Here is a 17,880-nt window from a genome sequence, read left to right as displayed (position 1 = left end):
TTTGAGACCTTAATCTTTTATCATTTTAAATATTAAAAATTATATATAATTTTATAAATTATATTAAGGGAAATTAAGTTAATTCCCCCTAAAATGATTAAACTTTAATTATAGCATTGTTTTATTGATTTTTTATTATTTTAAATGTTAAATATGAAAATGTTTATATACATCATATTAGACAAAAAAGTCCCACTTCAATTAATTGGATTAATAAATGCATTAAATTATAAATGTAATTAATAAAATTTAAGTATTAAAACAAAAAAAGTATAATTTTAGGTAACTTTTATTATGTCTTTCATTAGTTTTATAAGTAATTCAAAACTTGATGCGAACAATTATATTTTCACTCATTGGTTGCTAAGCTTAAAGGCAATAATTTACGATTTAAAAGAACAGATTGTTTTAGGTATTTACAATTATTTGACCAGAGATACAATAATAAACATAAACAATAATAAACATTACAAGTACTATGGTCAGTCTGTGTAAAAAGGGAACAAATTAAATATTTGATGACAATTTCAGTATAATCAAATGAAAAAGAATAAAAAGACAATTAAAATTCAGTTAAAATGTTGCCATATAAATTTTATTATAACTGACAAAATATTGTCACATACTCTTTTGCAACTACTGTGTTCATCTCTGATACAAAGCCAAAGCTTTTCTATGGTAAGTCAAGAAATTATATTTAATTATACAATAAACCATGATTGCTACTTATGAATATCTTATGCTATGAAGATGGTCATAGCAATTACTATGTAAAATCATATAACCTTTACCCTTAATCCAGTTTAGAGATAGTGAAAGTGGTCAGTTGTTAGTAAGTCTGACAATATTGTGAAGCACTCAGATGTCAGTGTGTATATTTGCCAAACTGATGACTCTGACATCACAAGACATTGCTGGACTTGATCTCAGGAAGCAAAATTTCTTCTAGCAGTCCCCATTATCAGTCCTTCTCCAGAAACACTGGGCTTTACATGTAAATGAGCCTGTTTATTGTTTTACACCATTTAAAGAATTAAATTACTTGTGGCAAGACAAAACCATCAAACCATCTTCATCCGCCCAGGTTTTGGTTGCTAAAACCATCAAACTCTTTTGCATCCACTGTTTGCAGGTTCAGAGGTTCACATGTTGTTAAATCCCATCATGCCTTTCATGTTGCCAGCAGCTCCCTGCTGAAACTGCCTCATCATGGACTGCAGTCCAGCCATGCCACCTTAAAGAAACAAAGATAAATGTCTTTAAGTAAGGCTTTTACAACCATCATCTATATTCACTGATCCTCACATGTATCACAGTGACATGTGACATTTAAAAATGCAATTTTGGTCATTTCAAATAGATTCTTGCATACAATAACTGCCACTTGTATAGTGAAGATAAATCAAATACTGCTGCCCATGGTCTAGTAGAAATAAAGCATTTTAGGGTGAAAAGGGAGCTCATACCCATGTGGTGAAGCACTCTGGGATCCATCATTTTAGCCATCTGCTGGTTCAGTTTCGCCATCTGTGATGGGTTGACGTTCTTGGACATGTCCCCTCCTTTATTAAAATAATGATACCATGAGTCACTGATTTTAAATGCATCATGAAACTAACACATTTTGAATGCATCAAGTTCAAATCACTCAACCTTTAAATAAGCCTTTAATGCCCCCCATCTTCTTGACCATCTGGGCGAACTTTGTGTACTGTGTGAGTAACTCTTGTACATCCCTGGTAGCCACTCCAGATCCCCGGGCCACTCGCTGGATGCGGTTAGGCTGTTTACTGAAGAGCTTGGCACCATCTTTGTTGTCAAGTTCTGAGATGAAAAACAACAATATATGTTAACTAAATCGTTCTAGTTCAAATCTATGCCTAAAATGTCCAATTTAGAGAAGTCTGCGCATTATTCTGTTTTTAACCAGTATTAAAAAAAAAAAGCACATACCCTGGTCATTCATACTATCCATTATTGTCATGAGTTTCTTTAATCTGGCCATAGACTCCTGCTCGTTTCCTTTGCTCATGAAATCTGTTCCAAAGCCTGGGATCATGCCCTGAAGACATACAAAACCCACCCCCAGAAATTTTAAGAAAAGAACCACTCAGTGGATAACCATAATTAAATATCCTTTCAGTAAAAGTTGTCATTACCATGATCTGACCAAAAGGTCCCATCTTCATGATGTTCTGAAACTGTTCATACATGTCCCTGAGTGTAAACTGACCTAAGAGAGAGAAACGTCATATCTGTTGGTGAAAAGCACTGGAAAATATATTTTTGTAGTGTAAAAACACCGAGCACACAAAAGTACACATTTTTATACAAACAATGTTCTAGTTACCATGTTTGAGCTTGTCTATTAGCTCCTCATTGTCATCAAGCTTTAGTTCATTCACTTTATCGATCAGTCCCTCAATATCTCCCATACCTAGAGTAAAAATAAGAATTGCAACATAAATAACACAGTTCTAACATCCAATTAACAATCATGAAAATTAATTGAAAATTTACTCACCTTCAAGGCCATCCAAGATGAAGAGTTTGTTTCTTAATTGGAACAGATTTGAAGAAATTTAGCATTACGTCACTAGCTCACAAATGGATCCTCTGCAGTGAATGGGTGCCGTCAGAATGAGTGTCCAAACAGCTTATAAAAACATCACAATAATCTACAAATAACTCACACGACTCCAGTCCATCAATTAATGACTTGTTGGATTTATTTCTTACAAACATGCATCTTTTTGCTTCACAAGGTGTTAACTGATGGACTGGGGTTGCGTGGATTGCTTGTGGTTTATTGTGATGTTTTTATCAGCTGTTTGGACTCTCATTCTGACGGCACCCATTCACTGCAAAGGATCCGTTGGTGAGCAAGTCTGTTCTGATCAGGAAACAAACTCATCTACATCTTCGATGGCCTAAGGATATGCACATTTTAAGGAATTTTTCATTTTTTGGTGAACTATTCCTTTAACTAAACAGCAGCTCAGCAGTATATTCAAACCTTACCAAGCAGTTTGCTTATGAAGGGTTGAGTCTTGAAAGGCTCTAAGTCATCGATGTGCTCGCCTGTGCCGATAAAAATGATGGGACTCTTTGTGGCCGCCACACTGTAAACATAAATTACGTCAACTCCTGCATTTACTTACTTGAGTGCTGAAAGCAAAACATATAAAAGTTTGTACTTACGCACTGAGCGCACCACCACCCTTGGCATGGCCATCCAGTTTGGTGACAATAACAGAAGCCACATCTACCTTCTCTTTGAAGGCCTTAGCCTGAGCCTCACAAGCCTGACCAATGGAGGCGTCCATCACGTACACTATGTTGTCAGGTTGCTGTGGGAACAGACAATAAAAGCCATAAAGCAACAGGCTTTACATCAATTATAACATTTATGTTTTACTATATATTGCTGTTTGATTTTTAATCAAAACAGAGGAAGTCTTTCACTTACCACAGCATTTGACACCTGAAGCATTTCTTCAAAAAGTGAGTCTTCCTGTTTATGTCTACCGCTAGTGTCCACAATGATTATTTCAAAGTTTTCTGTCTTGAATTTTTCCACACCCTCTGAAGCTATGATCACTGGATCCATTTCTGTGTAACTGTTAATACACACCAACATGAATCGATGATTAGGTTTGGTGAGCAGATGAAATACAATAGTACCAGTGTGGTGCATAAAATAACACTTTTATTACCTCCCATAAAAGGGTATTCTGGCTTTTGTTGCATTTTGCTTGAGTTGGTCAAAGGCACCTTTATAAACAAACAAAACAATTTGACTTTTTTTCCCCAGATGTGCAGAAAGCATTACTGTGCAAATACATGTAAAGATAGAGTCAGAATACCTGCTCTGAATGTGTCAGCGCAAATCAAACATGTCTTCCATCCTTTTCTTTGGAAGTAGTATGCCAACTAAAAAAAAGAACAAAGTCAAAGTCAACTTCTTCTAGCACATCAAATGGAAGTAGACAAAAAACAAACACAGTTTCTTCAGGAAACAACAGAGAGACATGTAATAGACAGTCAGAAGTAAAAGACGACAGTAAATACGGACAAAAAATACAGACAATAGTATCACACGGCGTAAAAGCAGAATTGACGGTAAGTTATAAATACATTATTAACTGAATATAATGTATACAGGATTGCATATAGAAGAGAGATTGTCACAATTTTCTCATTTCAACTTAGTTTTTTTCCTCCAAACTTTCTTGCTTTTATGATTAGCTGCATAAAAACAGGTCCATAATCTAAAATCTCAGGGCAAATACCCAAGAACTGCTCACCTTAGAACATGTTGTGGTTTTCCCACTGCCCTGCAGACCAACAAACATGATAACATTGTTCTTTCCCTTCGTGGGAGTCCAAGCTTTCACTCCAGGATCCACCAGCTGCAATAAAAACACTCTGTATTTATCTTCTAGAATACATTTCTATCATCGGGCAGTCAATTCCATTTAGTTTAATGTAGTTTCTCTATTTTATAATGAAAGCTCCTGAGCTACAGGGTGTAAACAAGTACAAGACTCCCTGAGGAACAAAGTGAAAACCAATATTTATCAGACATAAATAGCAAACTATCATTTACCTTGACAAGTTCCTTGAAAACAGCATGCTGGATCATTCTTCTCTTGTTTAGGCCAGAAGCCATTTCCTCCAGATCAATGGCTGCCCTGAGATTACAGAGCAGTTATAGAGTAAAAAGACACAAAGACAACAGGGAATTTACTATATAAATGGCCAAAAAAGAAATAAATCAAATAAAAAAATTACTCGTTACTTACTTGACATTTTCTCTTAGCTGCTTTACCAACTTGATATTCACATCAGCCTCCAGTAGGGCAGCACAGACCTCCTTGAGCATAGCATTTAATACCTAAGGAAGATTGTAAATAAGATAACATTTTATGATGGGTCACGATGCTTAACAAGCCTGATTTTACGATTGCATCATATTCACTGCACCTCTTCATTGATGATGGTGGCATTGCTGAGAGACCTCAAAGCTGAGGTTATTTTCCTCCCCAGATCAGCTAAAACCATTTTTGCGGTTTAAGAGCTGTCAACCTGCAACAGGGGATTAAGGTTACATCAGGTAGCCAAAATTAAAAGAGAGAGAGATTTTCTACACACCCAGCTTTCAGTCATTGAAGCACTGAGTAGAACCTCAATTACGACATTAAAAGTGTGATTGATGTAATGAAGACTTCCTTACTTGATAGGTGAATGAGACTTTCCAATGTGGTGGGGTTTCCCCCCAAAACAATCCTCCTGTCACTGCTCACTCTGAACCTCGAGACTCAAGTGGAACCAGAGCAATGATGTTTTCAACCTTACCAAACAAACACAAATCAAAACAATGTATGTTCTGTTATTAACAGCCATGTCCTGTACAACCTGGATGAATCTGGATCATTTAAGACATGGATCGTTACTATGTCAAAACATAAATGTTGGCACACCCATGAGTAATTTAAACTATTATAAAATCATAATATAATATATATTTGTATGTTTTCTAAGACTGACTCCGTTATAGTTCTGTACTGAAATAAGGCCAGACGTCGGTTGTGAAACGCAATAGCGTTGTCGATTTAATTAAAGACAGGATTAAAATCATGTTTAAATCAAAACAATGTCAAATTAAGATGTTCAGTATCCAAATTATTAATATAAAGACATACGTTTCGATTAAATATTACTTACCTAAACTCGCAGCAGCTGCTTCTCGGCGAGTGGAACAGCGACTACAGACGTCATCTAACCCCCAACATCCCGTGACGTGACTTTACTTCCGTGTAAAATAAGAGTTAGCGTTCTATTATGAAAGAAAAATATTATTTGTAATTTAGATTCGTTTTCACTCATTGTTCATTTAACTTAAGTAAAATTCATATCTGTCTGTGTATATAAATTATAATATACGTTGATACCATCACTGTTTCTTTACATTATTCTATTCTTTACATTAGAGATGTTTCTCATGGAGCAAAATCTTAAGGTGGCACAGCAGTTTATAAAACTGATTTGAACTTAGAACAGAAAGGTTGGATTTTTTACCTAAGAGTCATTAAAATCTAAATAATACGATTAAAATTACAAATATAAATGTTGGTTTTTACCACCTGGAATAGTTAATCAAAATGACTAAATGTACCGTTCTACCTTAACTCATTTCACACGCTTCCCACTACTGCGTACTGTGCAGACCCATGTGTTGCTCAGTAGTATGTTTGCAACCTAGAGTGTGTTTGACGTAAGATAAGTATCAAGCAAGCGCTTGAATCAATGAATTTTAAAGATGCAAAGAATGAAATTGTCCAGGTGTTGTCCAAGACGGAGAGACAACATCTTCCAAAGCTGTTAGAATGGTTGAAAACATCCGGTAAATGCGCAGTTGAAATCTTTTGTTATTGTTTTGTCAGCTATAGGTTAGATTGTGTGCAAGGTGTAAGCATTTGTTCTGTGTTTTCTCCAGTTTATTTATATCTTATTTTAGACTATATTAAGCACTTGATCGTGGACGTAAATCAGTTACATTTTTTACATCTATATTTTCAGATGATCTGGGTGATTTCCTGGTGGATAACCAAAGTGTTATTCTTCAAAGTATTGCAGAAGACTTAAGGGTTTGCTTGCCACTGGAGGCTATGGTTCCCTCAGAGTCTGTGGCTATTCAGAAGGTCTGTTCATTAGATCTTTAGTGTTTTACTCTGGCATTCACAACTATATTGTTAGATCCTAAAGCGTACTTTAATGTTTAGACTCAACAGAAACCTCATCCCACTTTACATGTGGATGCATTCTTATATGATGAGGAAACTGTGGATTCATTGTGTGAGGAGGGAAAAATGAGTCGCAACTACTGCCTCAACTGTGGATCGCACAGAACAGCACCGCTGGGTGAGTGTTTGCATGGAGACTGGGCTATGTATTACATAAACTCATGCAATAATACAGCCACATCATAATATGCCATTTTTAATGTTTCACAGAGTTCATCTCGCATTCATTCTCAATCCCGGAGCTCCAGTTCCTATTCCACAATGTTCTACCAGACCTCACAGGAAAACTGGTGGTGGATGTGGGATCTAGACTTGGAGCTGTGCTATTTGGGGTAAATTGCTGGTAATAGTTTAACTAAACACAACTAAACTCATTATTGATTGTAAATTACCTGACATTTACAGGAATGACATTACAGTTGCTGGGGCAACCAGGGGTTAAAGGAATAGTTCACCCAAAAAATGAAAATTTGCTGAAAAAAACTGTGGATTCATTGTGTGAGGAGGGAAAAATGAGTCGCAACTACTGCCTCAACTGTGGATCGCACAGAACAGCACAGCTGGGTGAGTGTTTGCATGGAGACTGGGCTATGTATTACATAAACTCATGCAATAATACAGCCACATCATAATATGCCATTTTTAATGTTTCACAGAGTTCATCTCACATTCATTCTCAATCCCGGAGCTCCAGTTCCTATTCCACAATGTTCTTCCAGACCTCACAGGAAACCTGGTGGTGGATGTGGGATCTAGACTTGGAGCTGTGCTATTTGGGGTAAATTGCTGGTAATAGTTTAACTAAACACAACTAAACTCATTATTGATTGTAAATTACCTGACATTTACAGGAATGACATTACAGTTGCTGGGGCAACCAGGGGTTAAAGGAATAGTTCACCCAAAAAATGAAAATTTGCTGAAAATGTACTCACCCTCAGACCATCCAAGATGTAGATGAGTTGATTTCTTCAGATACAGGAACAGATAAATTTAGCATTACATCACTTGCTCACCAACGGATCCTCTGCAGTGAATGGGTGCCGTCAGAATGAGAGTCCAAACAGCTGATAAAAATATCACAATAATCCACAAGTAATTCACATGGTTCCAGTCCATAAGTTAACATCTTGTTAAGTGAAAAGCTGCATGTTTGTAATAAAAAAATTCAACAAATTATAATACAAGTCCTATATCCATAATATTGCTTTCTCCAGTGAAAATCATCTAATCTGAATCAGGACAGGAATATGCACAGACCGAGCACCGTTTACAAGCGAAGAAAGTCCATAACAGTTATAAGCTAATATGTCTGTGTATATTGATTTGAGGGGACAACATGGGATGGACTTTTTCAAAGAAGGAAGCATTTTTACGGATTATGGACTTAGATTTTTGTCAAGAAGTGACAGCTTAAAGTTAAAATGTCTTAACAATCACCTTGTTTCTTTCACACGTGGACTTGAGTCGTGTGAATTACAGTGGATTACTGTGATGTTTTTATCAGCTGTTTGGACTCTCATTCTGACGGCACCCATTCACTGCAGAGGATCCATTGGTGAGCAAGTGATATAACACTAAATTTACGTCCAAATCTGTTCTGATGAAGAAGTAAATTTGATTAAATTTGAATAAGTAAATTTTAAAAAAAGTTTTTGGGTGAATTATTCCTTTAACTTCCTTGCCCTGCTGGGTTTAAACCTGCAACCTTTTACTTACCAGTCCAGATCTGTAGCCACTAGGCTACACCAGCTTTATCTTTCTTGTTAAAACATGGTCTGATGGTACATCTATGTTATTGCCTCAGATAGATCATTTTTCTCTCCTCAGGGCTACCTGTACAGTGCAGCATCTCAGCTTGTGGGGGTTGAAATAAGCTCAGAGTTTGTCAAGCTTCAAACAATGGCTGTAGAGAAATATGGCTTCAGTGACAGAATTCAGGTAATCAGTCAAACCATTTTTTTGTCCTATGGTAATTGTTTTGTCTGATAGTATATTTACAAAGATGTTTAATGTGCACTGCATAGGTGATTCATGCAGATATCCGCTCTCAGGCTGCCTTAGTGCAAAATACAGATGTTCTGATCATGAACAACGTGTTTGAATACTTCATGGAACCAAGTGATCAAATGCAGTAAGTGCCAAACTGTGACTGCACTCAAGAACATGCAGAGATGAGAGCAAATGCATAAATGTTTTCTTTATTATAAACAAATGATTAATAGTAACTGTGTGTCTTAAATTAGGTTTAAACTAAAATTTCCCATTTTTTTCTTGTCTTTTTTTTCAGAGCTTGGCTATTTATTAGTCAGAATTTCAGAAAGAAAGGTGCACTGTTAGTAACTGTACCCAGCATTCAAGAGGCACTTGCTTTACTTCAGGATGCTGTTGTAAGAAGCTTCTTTCTATCTATGCTATTTCTGAATTTGTCTCTAAATTGTGATTGGCAGTGCAGTTCAACACATTAATACATCAAGAATTCATAAAACAAATCTAATGTTTACAATTTTTTTCTTTCCCAGTTCCTAGAGACATTAGCGCTCAGCCGATGGATAGAAGAAGTACCACTTGATTACTCTGTTTATCTAAAAAATGACACTGATCCAGATTCTCTCAAGCAAATCCATCTTTATAGAGTACTTTGACCCTCAGAAGAGACTCTTATGATACAGTGGAACCAATAAATACAATTAGCCTCAGTGAGGCCTTTAACAGGACAAATGATGCAAATAGATTTGATTAAACACACAGTATCCTCTTTCGATGAACTTTCACTTGTCAATTTTTAAAGTTGAGTTTGATTGTAAACACATTTATACTTAAAATTGTCCGTTTATGTAACTAGCCATACATTTCATATAATCTCTTTATGTCATGTTATGTTTGCATTGCTGTATTAAGCAGTCCACATGTGAGAGTGCCCACTTCCTTAGTTTTTTAATTTGTTCAAATGCATTTCTGTCTCCAACTCTTTCTGTTGTTTTTTCTTTTTACAGGCAGAGGTAGTGCCTGGAGACAATTTACGTTCCTTGAGGAGGTTATTTTGCCTTGGGTTATAGGCAGCCAAACTCATCCATGTCACCGACTGATGACTTTAGTTGAGAAGTTGAATTTGTTTGTTAACCCATTATAGCTATTCAAATATAAAAATAATTTATGATAATGTGGCACAACCTTTTGCTAATTGTAATGACTGTCTGTAAAGCAATGATGAAATTATGTATTTGCATATCATACTCTTACAAGAACACTATCATATAGCTCAAAACTAACATATATGGGTGTAAAGCCACTAAACTTCAATTTTGATAATTATGTCGAAATAATATTTTAGCTTCCTTTTATGATTATACTTTCAAGAGTACATTAGGACACAAAAAATGCTTCTAATCATTTGAGAAACTAAGCTTTGTGGTTGGGAAATTTGTCACAGTGATGGCGCTACAATTATCTGCCTTCATTTTCAACCACAGAATAGCTGTCATCAAATATCAACGCCTATTCAAATATATATTAACCTAGAATAATGTCATTCAAAATACATGAAGCCTCTGTGGAAAAACTAAAACCCCATTTCCAGTTTCGCCTCCCACTATTGGCTACGGAGGCGTAATTGGCGCTCAAACCGCCCAATGGAATGTCACAATTGTCGTGTAAGCACCGCCCCCAGCGCTACCCAGTGGGTAAGTGAACTAGAGCGGATTAAAACTTGTCGTCAACACGCTTATCCCCGCTCGGAGAAGTGGGACATATCCTGATACTCGTGTGTTTTTCTTTCTCTTCCGGAGCCGATTATCTTTTTTACATCAAAGATTTGGTAAATATCAACATTCAAAGTCAGTGTATAGGGCTCATTTATTATATAGGAACCAAGCGTGTGCTTTATATTCGTTTGAATAAAAAAGGCGAAACATGTGGGCTGGATTTTGAACGTCACCCGGGAAGCGCGTGTCATTAACAAAGACTGAAGAATATCGTTTTTTTTTTTTAAAACATTTGAAATCCTAACGGTTTTACTTCAAACCAGTTTCGACGAGCCTCAAAATCTGACTTTTAATGGAGCCGTATTAATTTGACATTTTCTCACTTTCTAATGGTCTTTTTGTGTTTGTTGTTTTTGAAAGTCCGCGAGAAAGATAAAGAGAAAGGAAAGATGCCGCTTCTCCACAAAAAGCCGTTCGTGAGGCGGAAACCGCCCGCTGATCTCAGACCCGATGAAGAAGTCTTCCTCTGTAAAGTCACACATGAAATCTTCAGGAGCTATGAGTAAGGGATTTTCATTTTATCTCTATTTGTTCATTTCAACTTCCCCTTTGATGCTAGTCAACAGAAGCACTAGAAACTAACAACAGAAGTGACAGCCCGCTTGAAAGTTTTATTTTTCATTCTTAAAACAACTACCAACCTACATTTATCTTGATTTGATATTTTAAACCAGCTTTACTAATGACCCAACACCCCTGGTGTGAAACAACCTTGAATTTATAAAGACTTGAGGATTTCCCCCTTCATACACCCGGCAGGTGTCAGTTGGAGGCCTTTGCTAATGGAGTTGGCTGCTAGTTAGTTAGCTCAGTTTAGCCAACTAAACCACGATACAAAGAGCAGACTGAGTGAAATAATTCATAAAACTATCTGTCGATGTGTTATAAGAGCTTAAATAGTGAAATATCGCTGGTGGGATGTCCCCGGGAAGCCCCTGTTCGTGTGTTTTTGGGGGGTGTTAGCGGAGATGGGACAGATCTCATCCACACACAGGATGTTGTAGCTTAAAACGTGGTCGCTGCTATTGTTAGTGTGTTTGCTCGTTAGAGGCAGGAGTTTTACTGCTCTTTTCATTATGATGTTGATGTCACTTCGCATAAGGCCTTGGGAAACTGACTTGCTGGTTATGTGGGGCTGGAATGGGAAAGATTATAATGCCCATGTAGTACTTAGTTGCAACTAAGGACCGGTCTAGGTGCTCATCTGTCATCGGCTCTTGGAAGTTGTCATTTGTCTTTGTAAGTGATCATGTTGGGATGATGTATGAAGTAGGATGCAGATAATAATTTTATTATGTATGAACTATCATTAGGTTTGTTTACAGTTACTAATTACTTGCAGATAAGGCAAAAAAATTGACAGATACTGCTTTAAGACCATCTTTCCAATAAATTATATACAAAACAGAAAGAACACGGTACAAAACACAGTAACTAAATACAAAACACTGAAACTAAATGACAACAATAACTTAATATGCTTTATGATTATTGTTTTGGTTACTTTTATTATTGATTACTTATGATGATATTCATGACATTGGATTTATTTTAAAATCTGAATGGTCATAAATTGATATTCATCTTTATTTTGGGTGCCTGCCTATTTGTTAAGCGTAAATATGAATGACATACCGGTTGTGTGTAAGCTTTCATTAGTAACGGTTTAGAAATAAAAACCCAAAGACTTGCATTGTGTACATTTCAAGTGAATAAAACTTGTTAAATTATGCATATTGTAGGAGATATAAAATGATTTTGCACCTTTATAGTGTCCAAAAGCTTGATTTTGGACGGGTTTGTCATTGAGATTGGTCTTACAAGTCATAAGACTGAAATGGGAAGTTGTTTAAGTTAGAATGACCAACTACTTGGGCATATAAACTAAAACTAGTCTAACAGGTATTAAGTGTGTGTAATTGTGTGTTAATGGAGCTTAAAATATTGTCTCCTTTTGATGACAGCAGTCTATTTGCGAAGTTATTACTAATAGCAAAATTAGGAAAAAATTCTTTGTAAACTTTTGTAAACACATAAGATGTATTTTGGGTAAAATCTCCACTTTGTTATTTGTTTTCCCCAAAACATGACATTTTTGACAAGGTTCTTTAGTCAGTTTGAGTTGTACATGCATATCTGTGTAAGCCATAAAGGTGTCAGGATAGTTATTAACATTACACATTGTGTTTTTGTGTTGCCAGTGAATTCTTTGAGAGAACAATTCTGTGTAACAGTCTTGTATGGAGCTGTGCGGTGACTGGGACGCCTGGCCTGACCTACCAGGAGGCCCTGGAGAGTGAGAGGAAAGCCAGACTTAATCTTCAGAACTTTCCCAATGTGCTGCTCGTCCCCCTTCTGCACCTGACCGCACTTACGCACCGCTCACGTCTGCATGAGATATGCGATGATGTGTACGCTTATGTCAAAGAGCGCTTCTTTCCTGGAGAAATTGTGGATGTTGTCACTTGCTCTGGTGCCAGGTGAGATAATTGTTGTCACTCATAACTCATCAACATTAATCACATTATGCATTGTAGTGTTTCTCTTCCAGGGCAATTCACCCGAGCGCTGACATTTTTGTTGATGTTCATGGAATCAGCCGTGAAACTTTTTATGAAAAAAGCAATAAGCTGTTTTTTTTATTAAAGGGGTCATATGATGCTATTTTAAAGATCATTATTTTGTGTATTTGGTGTAACAGAATATGTTGACATGCTTTAATGTTCAAAAAACACATTATTTTTCAAATACTGTGGAAAACTTGAAATCGCATCATATGACCCCATTAAACTAAAAAATATACATTTATTGAAAAAACTGTAGCAAATGTATATCTGTAATGTTGTTATGTGAACAGCCAACAGTGAATCAGATGAATTTGAGTCTTTTTAAATGATTCAACAGAAGAACCAGGTCATATGCTGCATATTGGACTGTACTGGATGCAATGCATGTTTATTTTTGTGTGGCGCTGAAAATTCAGTCACTACAAGGCCTATTCAATCTGACTTTAAAGTCAGTTTCATCATTTTTGATAATGGTTAAATCTTTGTTGAAGATCTGTCTTTTGAATTAAAAATAATTGCAAAATAATTTTAGGACAGCAATTTACTTTAATTTTTTACTAGAGAAAAAACAACCATTATGTAGATGATCCACAACTGTGCGAGTATGTGAATAGTGATGAACAATAGCCCTGTATAAAGCACTGTTTTGAAAAGACCATGGCTTAACAGAAGAGAAACACCCAGATGTTCATCGACGTGTCTCCACCCTCGTCTGCCTTCTCTAGACAAAGCTCTCTTGGAACTCTGAAAGTCTTTGGCAGCTCTGTATGCAGTACATTATCAAGTCTTAGAAAAGAAGAATGCCAACCTAGCACAATTATGAGTCCAGAGAAATAATGTAAACCTGATCTTGACCAGAAACTTGTCTTTTGAAGGGAAATGTATCAGCTCGGTACCGTAGGAGAGGATCAGAGTCAGCCATCATAAGCAGACCTTGCTATTTGGAGATAACATAAAGTGATAGGGTGGAGCTTAGAGAATCCCCCTGATTGGCTGAACTGGTGCAAGGAGTTGCCCTAGAACTCATCAGAGCTTGCAGAGACAACCAGACGTGAGGCAGCATGGAGCCCCACTGGTAGACAGGGGGTGGAGGGGGATTTTTTTTATTTTATTTTTTTCCTGTTTTGGAAGACAAGTAGGAAGACCGCTGTCTGTGTCTGGCTGAGTCTTGCTGTCTCAACCAGTCAGTTAAATAGATCACACCCAAACTGCCTGCTTGATTCTGTATGTTTGGAGTTTTTTGCAAGTTAGGGATGAGATGTTGTGTTTTCTACATTTTAGATAAATACAATATTTACAGAAAGAAGGAAAATGAATGGCCGTTCTGGGAGACATAGGGATAGGCTTGCATTTTCACAATTTCTTTATGAACTGCGCTTTAAAATAGATTAAAAACATTTTACCCGTACATTAGGGCTGCACGATATATTGAAACTTGCTTGAAGTTAAAAAGAATTAAGTGCAATAAGTTGTAACTCGTTGTGGTCTCGTGCTGTCTGTCTGACACACACCTGAAGCGCGCGCACAAACAGTAGTAAATGCTGCTCCATCTGAAAGCACTGTGAGTTTGAGTTGCTTATAACGTGCATTTGAAAAAGCAACACGTGTCAAACATCTTTCAAACATGAGAAGCATTTATGAACCTCTTGTCCAACAAAAGACGTTTAATAACGTTTTTACTCAACTCACTTCATAACGTCAGTCGAGTGTTTGAAATAAATCCTTCTGTGAGATGATGTGACTTCTTACACAGAATAAAACATGCAACATATTTCATAGTTTTTTATGCAGTGATAAAGGCTATGTCGATTAGCATTGCATTATTGCATTATATATACTTTATTATAATGAAAATTATAATAAGAGGAACTCCGATAAACCATATATTGTCAAGTTTGAGTTGCTTATAACATGCATTTGAAAAAGCAACATGTGTCAAACATCTTTCAAACATGAGAACCATCTGAAAACCTCTTGTCCAACAAAAGACGTTTAATAACGTTTTTACTCAACTCACTTCATAACGTCAGTCGAGTGTTTGAAATAAATCCTTCTGTGAGATGATGTGACTTCTTACACAGAATAAGACATGCAACATATTTCATAGTTTTTTATGCAGTGATAAAGGCTATGTCGATTAGCATTGCATTATATATACTTTATTATAATGAAAATTATAATAAGAAGAACTCCGATAAACCATATATTGTCATAGTCGTGTGTTTAGTAGGCACGTTGAATCAATGAAAGCAGTTCAATCTTCTGTTTATTCAGCTGCAGGGATAGGGATTTCCTGGAGCAACTTGCATTTTCTTTCTTCTGCGGGGAATTGGAGTTTCAGCGCAAGAGCGCCCTCTGGCCTTCGGATGGAGCAGTATTTACTACTGATCACAGAACCCTGCTTCACTGACGAGCTGTACATGTAAAAAATCGCAGCCTTTGGCGAATCGCGATTGCAGTTTAATTTCGATTAATCGTGCAGCCCTAGTCTTAAGAGAACGTGAACAGTTGGGAAAGAAATCATATTAATAATACAGTAAACCTGCAGCTTTCTGTCAAACAACAAAAGAAAAAAATCACTCACTGCTCTTGACTGACTAACCTTTGTAGCTTTATTATGAATCAGTGTATATTAATTAGACTATACGGTGTTTTAGTTTTACATTTGATTGAGTTTCTGTATTGTTGCTTACTTGAATGCTACTGTTAAATATATCTTATGTAAGCCTGTCTGAAAGTTAAAGCACTGTTTATTTCATTTGTATCTTTGTTCTTTTTAGATTTGTGACATTGCTTTTTATGTAATGCTAAAACACTGCCGGTCACATTCAGAAGTTGCAGTGATGCATTATTTCCCAAGAAAGACCGTGAAACATATGCATTGGTTATATCATTTTTGGTCATATATTACTATCCAACCTGACAGAACTGGAGAGGATGTGCAAGGAGGAATGGCAGAGGATCCCCAATTCCAGGTGTGAAAAACTTGTTGCATCAAAAAGACTCATGGCTGTATTAGATCAAAAGGGCTGAATACTTAGGACGATGTGATATTTCAGTTTTTCTTTTTTAATAAATCTGCAAAAATGTCAACAATTCTGTGTTTTTCTGTCAATATGGGGTGCTGTGTGTACATTAATGAGGGCAAAAAATTAACTTAAATGATTTTAGCAAATGGCTGCAATATAACAAAGAGTGAAAAATTTAAGGGGGTCTGAATACTTTCCGTACCCACTGTATATACTTTATTATAATGAAAATTATAATAAGAAGAACTCCGATAAACCATATATTGTCATAGTCGTGTGTTTAGTAGGCACGTTGAATCAATGAAAGCAGTTCAATCTTCTGTTTATTCAGCTGCAGGGATAGGGATTTCCTGGAGCAACTTGCATTTTCTTTCTTCTGCGGGGAATTGGAGTTTCAGCGCAAGAGCGCCCTCTGGCCTTCGGATGGAGCAGTATTTACTACTGATCACAGAACCCTGCTTCACTGACGAGCTGTACATGTAAAAAATCGCAGCCTTTGGCGAATCGCGATTGCAGTTTAATTTCGATTAATCGTGCAGCCCTAGTCTTAAGAGAACGTGAACAGTTGGGAAAGAAATCATATTAATAATACAGTAAACCTGCAGCTTTCTGTCAAACAACAAAAGAAAAAAATCACTCACTGCTCTTGACTGACTAACCTTTGTAGCTTTATTATGAATCAGTGTATATTAATTAGACTATACGGTGTTTTAGTTTTACATTTGATTGAGTTTCTGTATTGTTGCTTACTTGAATGCTACTGTTAAATATATCTTATGTAAGCCTGTCTGAAAGTTAAAGCACTGTTTATTTCATTTGTATCTTTGTTCTTTTTAGATTTGTGACATTGCTTTTTATGTAATTCTAAAACACTGCTGGTCACTTTCAGAAGTTGTAGTGAATGTGAAACGTATACATTGGTTATCATTTTTAGTTTTTAAATATTTTTAAATATAATTTAACTTGATTTCACACACTTAAAGCAATACCATATCGAATATCGCATTATTTAACAAGGTATCGCATATCGCATTTTTCTTCAATATGGCACAGCCCTACTGTACATACTGTTTGTAGTAACATTTGAAGTAAAATTCTGGTTCCCAGGCTGTCTGATTAAGTCTAGTTTTCTTTCGTTCATCATGAAATATACAGAAGTATGTTTTTCATATGAATTTGTTAATAGTTCACACTTTTCCATTTGGAACTAAACAAATGCACACAGATTAGTTTAATCTGTTATAATATTTCCTGCTCAACAGACAACCCTGCAAAATATTGGATGTTACACCTCCTCATTCCAATGGCACAGTCAACGGCCATGTCAAACACCATATAGAGGGCGATTCGATCGTTATCAGTGACAGTGATGAGGAGCCCACAGTCACTTCCCCCAAAACACCAACTAATGGGTCAGTGCTCAGAACTTCCTTTCTATGAAATGCTTCATATGTTTCTAAATCTAAATGGCATGTTTTATGCTTTGTTGTCTAAAGCAAGAAGAAGAAAACCACCAGTCCATCTTCATTTAAATACAGAGTTCAACCTGTCAGCCCAGAGGGTTGTGAACCTTTAGTTGTAAAAGCTGCTCAGATTAGGTGAGTTACATATATTTTTTTTCCTTAACTAGAGATAAATTCATAAATAAAATGTCATAGTTGCCTTTTTGTTTCTCTTGTTTGTTACTCATTGTAAAGTCTTTCGCTGATCCCCC

At 36.3% G+C, this 17,880-nt stretch overlaps 3 protein-coding genes across 6 annotated transcripts in view; 2 read left to right on the top strand and 1 right to left on the bottom strand.

Moving 5' to 3' along the window:
• Positions 1 to 573: 573 nt before the first annotated feature.
• Positions 574 to 5,827, bottom strand: LOC107733904 (signal recognition particle 54 kDa protein-like). The gene is made up of 17 exons (XM_016545752.1): positions 5,728 to 5,827; positions 5,237 to 5,353; positions 4,987 to 5,088; positions 4,806 to 4,897; positions 4,610 to 4,694; positions 4,308 to 4,412; positions 3,867 to 3,933; positions 3,717 to 3,774; positions 3,470 to 3,620; positions 3,202 to 3,350; positions 3,022 to 3,122; positions 2,351 to 2,437; positions 2,160 to 2,233; positions 1,954 to 2,062; positions 1,654 to 1,824; positions 1,467 to 1,562; positions 574 to 1,234 (listed from the first exon to the last, which is right to left on the bottom strand). The coding sequence occupies exons 3-17, from the start codon at positions 5,062 to 5,064 to the stop codon at positions 1,143 to 1,145; spliced, it is 1,515 nt and encodes a 504-aa protein (XP_016401238.1). The 5' UTR covers positions 5,065 to 5,088; positions 5,237 to 5,353; positions 5,728 to 5,827; the 3' UTR covers positions 574 to 1,142.
• Positions 5,828 to 5,915: 88 nt separating this feature from the next.
• On the top strand, positions 5,916 to 9,994 carry LOC107733912 (uncharacterized). 2 transcript variants are annotated; one of them, XM_016545771.1, is made up of 8 exons: positions 5,916 to 6,406; positions 6,583 to 6,704; positions 6,786 to 6,924; positions 7,017 to 7,138; positions 8,637 to 8,747; positions 8,834 to 8,940; positions 9,097 to 9,196; positions 9,329 to 9,994. In XM_016545771.1, exons 1-8 carry the CDS (start codon positions 6,310 to 6,312, stop codon positions 9,449 to 9,451), a joined length of 921 nt encoding a protein of 306 aa, XP_016401257.1. In that variant the 5' UTR covers positions 5,916 to 6,309; the 3' UTR covers positions 9,452 to 9,994. The 2 variants fall into 2 exon arrangements, with proteins under 2 accessions (XP_016401257.1, XP_016401248.1); XM_016545762.1 differs by lacking the exon at positions 7,017 to 7,138 and adding an exon at positions 7,463 to 7,584 and having other exon boundaries at positions 5,917 to 6,406.
• Positions 9,995 to 10,488: 494 nt separating this feature from the next.
• The window catches only part of LOC107733880 (bromodomain adjacent to zinc finger domain protein 1A-like), a 29,735-nt gene continuing 22,343 nt past the window's right edge, over positions 10,489 to 17,880 (top strand). For 2 of the 3 annotated variants that reach the window (XM_016545717.1, XM_016545725.1), the window contains exons 1-5: positions 10,489 to 10,623; positions 10,931 to 11,072; positions 12,772 to 13,050; positions 17,429 to 17,578; positions 17,663 to 17,764. In XM_016545717.1, coding sequence (XP_016401203.1) covers positions 10,960 to 11,072; positions 12,772 to 13,050; positions 17,429 to 17,578; positions 17,663 to 17,764 — 644 coding nt within the window. In that variant the 5' untranslated portion in view covers positions 10,489 to 10,623; positions 10,931 to 10,959. The remainder of the gene's footprint in view (positions 10,624 to 10,930; positions 11,073 to 12,771; positions 13,051 to 17,428; positions 17,579 to 17,662; positions 17,765 to 17,880) is intronic. The other variant, XM_016545734.1, reaches the window with a different exon arrangement.

Source organism: Sinocyclocheilus rhinocerous, unplaced genomic scaffold (genome assembly GCF_001515625.1).
Source record: "Sinocyclocheilus rhinocerous isolate Xijiao unplaced genomic scaffold, SAMN03320098_v1.1 scaffold853, whole genome shotgun sequence".
Taxonomy (NCBI): domain Eukaryota; kingdom Metazoa; phylum Chordata; class Actinopteri; order Cypriniformes; family Cyprinidae; genus Sinocyclocheilus; species Sinocyclocheilus rhinocerous.
This window is presented reverse-complemented; position numbering and strand designations above follow the sequence as displayed.